This window comes from Priapulus caudatus, unplaced genomic scaffold (assembly GCF_000485595.1).
Source record: "Priapulus caudatus unplaced genomic scaffold, Priapulus_caudatus-5.0.1 Scaffold13, whole genome shotgun sequence".
NCBI classification, from domain to species: domain Eukaryota; kingdom Metazoa; phylum Priapulida; class Priapulimorpha; order Priapulimorphida; family Priapulidae; genus Priapulus; species Priapulus caudatus.
In genome coordinates, this window is record NW_014577074.1 from 288,012 (window position 1) to 298,611 (window position 10,600).

Genomic DNA, 10,600 nt, shown 5'->3' on the forward strand with positions numbered 1-10,600 from the left:
GAGAGATATGACGACCTCCAAGTTCCAGCCCACCTCCGTATAACAACCGCGCGCTAGTGATCACTTCTGGCCGTGAAAAACGTCATCGCTGAGCGATGCGGCCGTGTGACAGCTGATTAATCACAGTTATTATTCAACGGAAAGATTCTATTTACGACGAAAGTGGCGAACATATCATGGAATGATGTTATAATATAGATGAAATGCTTTTAAAGGACAGTAGGAAGTAACTGCAGAGTCGCGTGTATTTCTACTAACAATCACGCTACTTATATTCAAACCTTTTCCACAATAGATTGATACTACTAAAATAGACAACTCCCCGTCCACTGTATTCCGCTCTACCGTGCAGTTGCAAACGAACTCCACAGGCAGACACAAGTATAGCGCACTGACACCATCAGCCACAATCACCCCAGGGCGCATTCACATGTTCAAGCCCAGATGACCTAGAAAAACCTGCATTTGCATCATGGGGGGTGGGGGACTATTTGATGGCTAGGGGCTTGTACTGCAACAGCAATTTGCAGTACCTACAACACGTTTTCACACAGACACATACACATACGCAGACTTGAATGCACATACACATGCTGACACATACAGCCTTGTACAGATTTTCGCTTGATCTGTTAGCCACGAAGGTTGGCAACCACTATTGGGCCATTGTGCAATTTGGCACTCGGGTGAGTGAAAGCTGGAATTGTAAAAACACAAGGTGTTACGCCACAATCGTATCATCAGCGCAACACTGCACCATATATTACTGTTATCAGTTCTCGTGTAGATGCTGTGCCACTCACTTCCCACCTTCTCACTATTCCATTCACCCACTCTCCTCATTCTCACTCACTCAAACCACCGCAAACCACACACACCGGCATCGCCATCGCATACGCAGTCACGTCACATCACCGACTCACCCATCAAACCCAACACCCACCCAATCGCTCATGCCTCCCTCTCTCTCACTCACGCACTATCTCATCTCTCTTGCACTCTGTCCCCATTCCTTCTCTCTTTCTATTTTTCTTTCTCTCCTCTTGCTTCCGCTCAGGCTCCCCCTCCCACTTTCTCGTTTTCTGTCTCTATTTCTGCCTCTTCTTAACTCCCTCTTCTCTTCGAATCCCTTTCCCCTTTTGCTCTCTCTCGCTCTCCCTCTCCCTCTTCCTCTCTCTCTCTCTCTCTCTCTCTCTCTCCCTCTCTCTCGTCTCTCGTTCCCGTCTCTCTTCTCTCTCTCTCTCTCTCTCTCTCTCTCTCACTCTCTCTCTCTCTCTCTCTCTCTCTCTCTCTCTCTCTCTCGTCTCTCCTCTCTCTCTCTCTCTCTCTCTCTCTCTCTCTCTCTCTCTCTCTCACATAACAGTGCAAGTAGTCCAAGAACGTGACAGAACTGCACATCTCTTAATCGGGGTTATAACACACATACTTTCTTCGTGTTGTCTCCGAGCAGACCCATTGGCCCTATTTATGCATCACTGCTGCAAGCAATCCTTTTGTAATTTGTGCACGGAGTGGCTGGTGATGGTCTTGAGTGTAAATAGAGTGAAATTATTTTGTGGTTGCTGGCTGAACACTGGCAATATGCATACAGCCCGTAGCAGTGAGAATGTACGTGTCAGGCAGAGAGATATAGAGCATGTGTGTGAAAGACAGCGATAGGGAAAGAAAACGAGAGAAACGAAAGACAGGATGGATGGAGGGAGCTAGGGATGGAGACAGGGAAAGAGAGGAAGAGAGTGTGAGTGAGAGAGGGTGGGAAGGAGAGCAAGAGAGGAAGATGAGATGAAAGGTGAAAGCAAGTGAAATACAGAAAGAGACCATAACAACTCCAGTCTGATTGGCCAAGCATAGTCGCACAAGATTACTTCTCACACGCACCTATAAACTCACTAACGCCTTGTAATGAGGCCGATCATTATCGGCATGCTTTTTGTGTTAGATGGATCGTTGAACTACTGTTGGGATGAGTTTTCTATACGTCCTGTATCAACGCAGTCATGCTTGTCAGAGTCATTAACCTTCTGGCGTTGCTCACTCATACACTCACTCGAAAGACAAATTATCATCCATGTAGTTAATGGGCATACGAGTGCATCGGTACGAGTACATGCACTTCCCTTCCCCACCCCGCATGAACACCCAGCCAGCTACAGATCTGTAGGGTAGTAACGGTTAGCACTACACTACATGCACGCTTGGGAGAGTTTGACGTTTTGGATCACAGAGTGGTCCGAAAACAGAAATTGACGAAAATGTTCATGAATACACATTCTGGAATCACTATGCCATCTAGTCAAAGTCCTATACTACAACAGAGGAGAATCTGAGAAAATATTTATAGTATAAAGAATTAGAAGTATGTCTAGCCATTGCAGGTTTCTATAGTCTTTAGACCAATTTTACAGATGACCAGTTTCACTGATCTAAATTGCAGTATAATTTGTGAGAGGTTGTGTTCAGCTGCTGCCAAATTTCTGGGTAAGCACTATAGCTGCAATGTCCTAGAAACCACAAGTTTAGTTAATAATATAGATACAAAGCATTTACTGCCCGTATACTTTTAAATCATTTACATGTTTGCCCATGCACTGTATTCGAGTATGTGCGAAAAAAACATCTGAAATGAACAGCCACACGAGAATAACTTTCTTCGTTTACCGAAAATCAGAGCTAATCGGGAGCAAATTCTCAGTTGAGGTGGCCAGGGCTTAGGCCACAATTAAAAAAATCTTTGTTTGCCCTCACCCGACCCAGGCTGAAAAGTTTGGGTAGGTAGGTGGGTTTTTTTTGTAAAGGTTTTTTTTTACAAATTCAGCATGGTGTCTACATGCTCGGGTGTGCTTGTGTGGAGATACCTTTTATGTTAAATGTTTGTTTTGCTTGTACATAATATGTACAATTGTATTGATACATTGTATTGATACATAATAATGTATTGCCTACAGATTAATACAATGTACACTGATACAATTTGTAAAAAAAAAATCATTACAATTTTTCGAGTCGGCCCCTTTTTGGCGGGTAGGTCGGGTGAGGGCAAACAAACAATATTTTTACTATGGCCTTACTATTTTATTTTGCTCCACAATTCATGATAGGCTTTCGCCCCCTCGGGGTGAGCCCTGCCTACCAATGATGCTTAGGCTACATCCACAAAAGTAGTAATTACATAATAGTATTGAACATACAAATGCTTTTGTAAATAACATTATTACAACCGATTAATACAAATTTAAATAATTTTGAAATGGTAGGAATACAAGCTAAGAATGAGCTTGCGGTGCATTAGTTAGGTAGTTATAAGGAATAGGTATATCAGGTATGTATAGATATGTATGTGAAAACAGTAACAGACGTTCACCTTGTGAGCGGCATGCCATATTCATCGAGGTCAGCTAGCATGATCAGGCAGCGTCCGAGGAACTTGTCCAGCCCAATGACGTCCTTGTGAAGGACGGTCAGCTCAATGGCGGACGCCTCTGTCGGAAGCTCGCTGTAAACAAAAATAACTTGTCTTCTGACCGATAGACCACGCTACCCTAGCAACGAATGACCACGCGTCCGATGACTGCCAACCAGAATACGTGGCCTTGGGGATGACCGAACGAGTGTCAGCCCACCGAGCGATCCTGATACCGAGCAATCAAGTGATTGTTGACCGATGATTGCGTGAATTACCACCGGCCGTGTGTCACGCACTGACAAAAGGATGGCAACTTTGCGTGAGATTTGTAATTATCTTAGGGGTGCTATCAAAAAAAAGCTTTCAGCATGCAATGAGGTTAAACATATACGCATTATGTCCACAGAACGCCCCGACAGGAAACTATTTAACCCATTATCATTACACACTTACAAATCGCATTCTTCATTCCACTCCGGGTCGATAGCTTTATCTTGCACGGACGTTTGGTACTTTGCTTTCCCCAATTGCATAACAACGTACGCATCGTTTGTACCTACATTGCAAAGCATATCGCATAACATGGGAAATCGAGCAGATGTTATTTGCAGGGTTCTACGCTTGCTATTTCTCATTCTACACAGGTGCTACTCTAAGTATGTCAATCGCAAGTTGCCAAATGCGCACAGTACAACGCTAAGCAGCTTATCAGGGCAGATCCACCTCCTCAAGTGGACAGCAGGTGAATTTCTAGTTAGTCGCGAATTAGATTACGACGTATAATTCGCGTTTAATAGTTAGCTGACGACGGAGCGCACACATAGTCGACTGGACCGATATATGTTTGCGTTGCCTATATTGTCTGGGTTGACAGGAATTACTGCCTGTCACCTGCAGGCACATACAATGTGTCAGCCATGCAACTGTGTCATCAGACCAACGACGACGAGACTGCTAATTATATAGGGCGCTTCCTTGAACATGTCGGAACTTACAACTATCTTAATAAATCGCAAATTATACTACCGGCTTTTCCTTTGCCGACGAGGTGCCTGGCTCGCAGAACTGCAACAAAGAGGGAAAAAATATTGAGGGTAGAGAGCATTTTGACTGGGCAAAAACAACTGGAGGTAGCCGATGTTATCATAGGCCGTATATAGCTAATGCATTCACACATTTACTTACACGATACCTGATCACAGCCGTTTTAAGAGTACACAACGTGTCCCTTTGAGAGTGGACATTAAAAATCAAGCTAACGGTGCATAGTGGTATTTTTTAGTAATATTGTTGGTATATTTTGCAATTCATTTAGCTATGAAATGGCATTTCTATGTTTAGCAATGCTTTTTTGCTATTTATGAAACAATTTTTAGCCAAAAAAGAAAGCGTGTCCAACAGGCAATCACCACCCTCTTGCCTCTAAAGCCCCGGACACACTAGGCGATTTTTCAGGCGAGTGAGTCGCCGGCGATTGAGCCGGGCGACTGAGTCGGGCGACTGAGTGGACACACTAGGCGAATATCAGCGCGATTAATCGGCGATTTTTCTCCCACTGCAACACTAAAACACTCGCACTGCATACTGCAACTGCAATCTCTGCAATTGCAACTGCATGCTACCCGTAGGGCATGATTCTCTATGCTGACTCACACAAAGAGTAAGTAATAATCCGTACGCAACAGCGGTTGCTATAAAACTATCGAAATTATTTGCAATTCAAACATTTCTAGTGCCAAGCTGTACAGCAAGCAATTTATGCCTTGAGCAGTAGAGGAAATTTGTGAACTGGCAATGAACAGGTAATAACAGATAACGTTCTATAAACACTTTCAGTATTTAATTCGCGGATGCAACTCTCAATTACAACTAGAAATCCTCGAGAGTATTTTTGTACAGTTGTACAAACCAGTCTAGAATATATGCCAGCCTGGTATTCGGTTGCATAATATAGCAGGTCATGCATATATACACACAGGTCTGTACACCTAATTTGTGTTTATTACAAAATGAGTTAATATAATCAGGAGTGATCAATAATCTATTATTATTCACTCCTGATATAATGATTTCAGAAGTTTACATTATTAGACTTAACCCCGTTTCTAATCAAATACCAATTTATGGTATAAGAATTCCTTTTAAAAATTCACATTAAAAAGCAAGCAGCAGCACTGTCAAGACTAACGCACATATATATACAATTGAGCACACATAAATGCACAATTGAGCACACATAAATGCAATTCTAAACATTTTATCTGTGAAGGTCTGGATTATTTAGCTTATCTTGGTCTCATAGACAGTTACATGCAACTAAAAAGATTTGTACCTATTCCAAGGCCCAGATCGTTTTAACACACAGTGTGGAGAGGTCAGGCACATAATATTAATTAAAAAAAATATGAACCACTCCTATTGCCAAGGTAACAAATTAAAGCTATCAGTATAACCGAAATCACTACAAGCAGAAACAAGATTTAACAATGAGATAACTATATATATACCCCACCCCCCCAGCTGCAAAGTGATTAGTTCTAGTAATATAGCCTTCGTTAGCTCTGCCCTAACTCTGGTAATAACTTTACTTTATATGCATGCAGTCTAGTGGGACTACTACAAATCAGAGTGTCAGTTAACCAGGAAAGAAAATCAGGGAGTCTCACCATCTGAGCAAAGCGAGGATATGCTGCAGGCATGAAGCATCTAAGGGGGAGGGGAGGACCTTACCTTAAAATGGAGAAAATATCTGAAATGCCAAAAAGACAAGAATCTGATATGATTTTATATTCTTATAAGCACTGTTGTCAGTTATACAATTAAGGTGTATAATATATAAAAATGGGCCGCCCTCATGCCGTCTCTAACAAATTTCATCCATCTCATCCAAGAATAGGCCGTCCAAAAGACAGGTAGATGGGTTTCTGGTTAACATACTGCTGCAAATGCACTCTAGCTACAGACACAATATTATACACAAAGAGCCTATCATTTATTAATTATAGCTAAACAATTATCATTATTTATTTATTATAGACTTTTTAATATAGATCACAGCACCACGGAAACATTATTGTTAATTAGTAACACGTATATAATGACTGCACACACAGCACACTTTCAGCCGAAGCATATGTGGTAAATACAAAACCTACCATTTCTCGGGTATTACGCATGTATACAAGCTATCAGGAGTCTATCAATAGACTCCTGTATTGTCGATAGAGTCTGTTAATAGTATTGATAGACTCCTGAAGCTATGAATGCACTGTGTCTATTATTACACATCAACACATTTCCCGCATGCAGGTTTTAGTGTACCAACCAATGACCCCTTTACACAGCCATAATACCACAATGACTCTGTCCCTCAGCAATGGCTATAGCTCTCTAGATTAAAGGCACGGTCCTATGAAACAACTATGGTTACAACTTACAGGGTTGTTATCACATCAGTGTTAAATTGAGACCTGTGGAAGCTATAGAGTCTATAGACCATAATCACCATATGTTGAGGCACGTGCTGCTATTATTACTTTGTGAAGTAGTTACTACACAGGACTGGACATATGTTCCTATAATTACTTGTACAATACTTTTGTTTTGCTGCTGTGTATACACATGCTACAATACTATTAACACGTAATAATTAACGAATTAATTAATAGTTAACAATTAAGCTCAAATGTATAATATATATCAGGAGTAGATAATAGGGAACTATATTCCCTATTATCTACTCCTGATATATATATGTACGTGTGTGTGCCTGCATGTGTGTGTGCGTGCGTGCCTGAAAATACCCACTCTATCTCTCAGATAGGGATTTATATTACAATATCTCCACTATCTCCACCTCCTCATCTACTCTCCCCCCCCACACCATCTCCCCTGCTCTTCCTTGCTCATCTCCACTATCGATGTTTCCTCGATGTAATCATTTGGCATTAGTATGGCTCAACCTAGATAAAAATATTGTATACATGGGTTTACATGTACAGTTGATTTTTGGGTTATATATTTGTATATATATAGGCTCTACGATCTGCAGCTTCTCTCCCTTCTCTGCATTTTCTTCCTCTACTTCACATTCTCCCATCCCCTATTTTCTCGATCCCTCACGTGACCTACCTCCTCCGCCTGCATGCCTTTACCTTATGTCTACCTATATACCTTCTCCACTTTTCCCCCATATAGCTATTAGCTACCCCATCCACCTCTCATACTTCACCTCTTCCATACCTCTCTATACCTTCTCCCACCACCACTCTACCTTATCCCCTCCCCTACCTATCTATTATATCTCACCTCCCATACCTCTCTACCATCCCCCATACATCTCCACCTTCTCTTCTCCCCTACCTATCTTCTTCCCTCCCCTACAGCTCTGCCGTCTCCCCTTCCCTACACATCTATATCTTCTCCCCTCCACTATATTTATATCTTCTCTTCTACCCTGCCTCTCTACCTTTCCCCACCTCATTACATTCAAGTCGGTATATAAGCAGTTTTGCATACCTGTGCAAAAAAACTGGTATCAGATGCAAGTCATATTTGGCAACTCAAACTGTTTGGATTCCATATAATATCAAATACTGTCAGTGATTGTGGCATCATAGGGGGTACGTACATCTTGTAAGTTGAAAATAATATAAAAAACGGACTAAAATTAAAGAAAATGGAACAACAAGTGTAAGTGTAACCCAGTGATGTTAACACATGCTTGAATTTCTAATTCTTAACAATATTAAAATGCAAAATAGAAAAAAATGATCTTGTGGTGATTGAAAAAAATGATATATATATATATAGTTCTCTAGACTATATATAGTCAGTGACGACAACAACAGCAAGAACAGCACGAGTCCTGATACGGTCACTGTCAAATGTGCACAACATCAATGTCGTTTTCAAAAATCCCGTTACTTTAGTTGATTCCGCCAAAGAATTAACGATTCGATTCAACATGCAGCTCTGTAGGCCTACGATCTTTGCACGCGTCTGTTTTTTATTAGTTCTACCGTTAGCTACGGGGAGCGAAGGGGTATATAATTATAAGTATAAGAGCTATTTCCTAGGCTCATTATAATTTATAGTAATTTATTTAGAATTATTAATTTGCAGAATTACTTTATCGTAGCTAAAATGTCCTTTTATAAATTATACTTACCAACCAACTCAATGTGAGTCGGCGTCCACATCATGTCAAATTTCTTCCTTATCAGTTATCAGATGTAACGATCAAAATGACAACTCCTTCATTTTCCTGTGCACTACTACTACTAGCAGGACAGCTACTAGTACTAGTACTAGTCTGTCTAGGCCTACTTGTGCACTTCCTGTACACAACTTGTTCGCGAGGTATTCAGAATCATATGTTGTGCTGTGTAGCTCTTGAAACTTCGCTCACCGTTCACGAATTATTCTTCACAATTCTGTAATCAAACGCTTGCTGCTATAATCAATGAATCATGGGTTCGTTGACAAGTATTCAATTGACACTGTATACTATAGTCTGTAACTCTCGACTCGAGTCCTCTGTGTGCATTGCTCTCAGTCGCCGAACGTTGCAGGTGTTTACACGCGAATTTGTCAACAGGCGCACTGACTTCACACAACACAAAGATCGACAGCTCGTTACGCTCAATGATCTCTAGCGTACTACCACCGCACTATATAGTAGATGGGTTCCACGTCTCTGCTCTAATTATAGAGCTATTTACAAACAAGACATAGACACAGTAGAGTAGCACTCTAGCACAAGGAAACGGTAGCCGTCCGCCGCTCACCATGCATTCATCCATGTGCGTGCATGCCAGCCAATGCTAACTTGCACTATTTCGTCTCTGGAAAAGGCCGTTTCGGAAATTGTTGTAATTATATCTAGTACTAAAATGGACTAATTTCATAATATACGAAAGGTGGCCCATAGACGTCTAGAAAGCATGAAACATGTAATTGGTAATGTCGTATAATTGTGCCATTCTGCCAAGTGACGTAGCCAGAGTGACCGGTCCACCGTTATAGGTGTTTTCCAAACAGTTACTGTAGTGTATGTGAGTGTATAGGGCGGCAAGCCTTCAGGAATGACGCGGCTATCCGGTCACCATGGCTACGACACCCACGGATTTGCACAATTTTTCCACAAAACCGATTGATATTTCAATGCTTTTCAGACGACTATCGGGCCACTTGCTGAATGCTGTCTCTCTCTTTCGGAATTCTCGTAATTCGCAGGGCCTTCCGTAGGCCCGTAGGTATCGTACTGTATGAGTGTATGCAGCGTTGAACAGCTAAAAAGCGTCCATCAATGGATTCGCCTGTAGAGGTGTATCCATCGTATACTACGGTACGCGATGTAATAGAAGAGAAATTGAACGCGGAATTTCGCTTTCCTGTAGATTTCAGACGGCGAACAGCGAAGCAGACAGCGCAACAGCGTTCGTAATTGACTGGCAGCGCCATCTCGCGGTGGAAAAAGTCAAATAAATATGTTCATGCTGCATTTGCACGCGTAATATATATATATATATTATCAGGAGTGGATAATAGAGATTATATCTAGTGATTCTCTATGAATTCTCTATATTCTAATGGATTCTCTATTATCCACTCCTGATATTATATATATATATATATATATATGATGTGTTGTGTGGTGGTGTGTGTGTGTGTGTGTGTGTGTGTGTGTGTGTGTGTGTGTGTGTGCGTGTGTGTGTATGTGTGTGTTGTGCGTGGGTGCGTGGCGTGCGGGTGCGGCGAGCGCGCGCGCACGCGCGGCGTGTATGTGTTTATATGTATATATATATATATATATAATATATATATATATATATATATATATAATATATTATACCAGTATATATTATATATATATATGATTATTTAATTATGATTTATAAATTTCAACACTGCATGCTGGTATCACATATACGGGGAAGCAGCTTTACACAGTCTCACTTCGATTTAGATGCTATAAGCTATTCAGCCGAGTGGTAATTGAGAATTGAGTGGTAATTGAGAGATGGGTGGGTAATTGAGAATAGTGTACAAAATTGCATATGTTGTTCTTAGGTAACATCAATCTTTATTGTGCTACTATACCGCCATCGAAATTCATGTTCGATCCCAATCAAATAGCACATACTTATCACAGGCCGTTTTGAGCGCGTAAGTTTGGCCGAAAAAAAATATCTA

At 41.2% G+C, this 10,600-nt stretch overlaps 1 protein-coding gene across 3 annotated transcripts in view; it reads right to left on the reverse strand.

Moving 5' to 3' along the window:
- Positions 1-9,037, reverse strand: part of LOC106808662 (rab11 family-interacting protein 2-like) — a 10,822-nt gene extending 1,785 nt beyond the window's left edge. Inside the window, exons 1-5 of one of the 3 annotated variants that reach the window (XM_014811492.1) lie at positions 8,574-9,037; positions 6,134-6,152; positions 4,430-4,468; positions 3,857-3,959; positions 3,362-3,493 (exon numbers count right to left, since the gene is read on the reverse strand). In XM_014811492.1, coding sequence (XP_014666978.1) covers positions 3,362-3,493; positions 3,857-3,936 — 212 coding nt within the window. In that variant the 5' untranslated portion in view covers positions 3,937-3,959; positions 4,430-4,468; positions 6,134-6,152; positions 8,574-9,037. Of the gene's footprint in view, positions 1-3,361; positions 3,494-3,856; positions 3,960-4,429; positions 4,469-6,069; positions 6,153-8,573 lie in introns of those variants that run through there. The other 2 variants (XM_014811484.1, XM_014811477.1) reach the window with 2 other exon arrangements.
- Between the last annotated feature and the right edge of the window lie 1,563 nt (positions 9,038-10,600).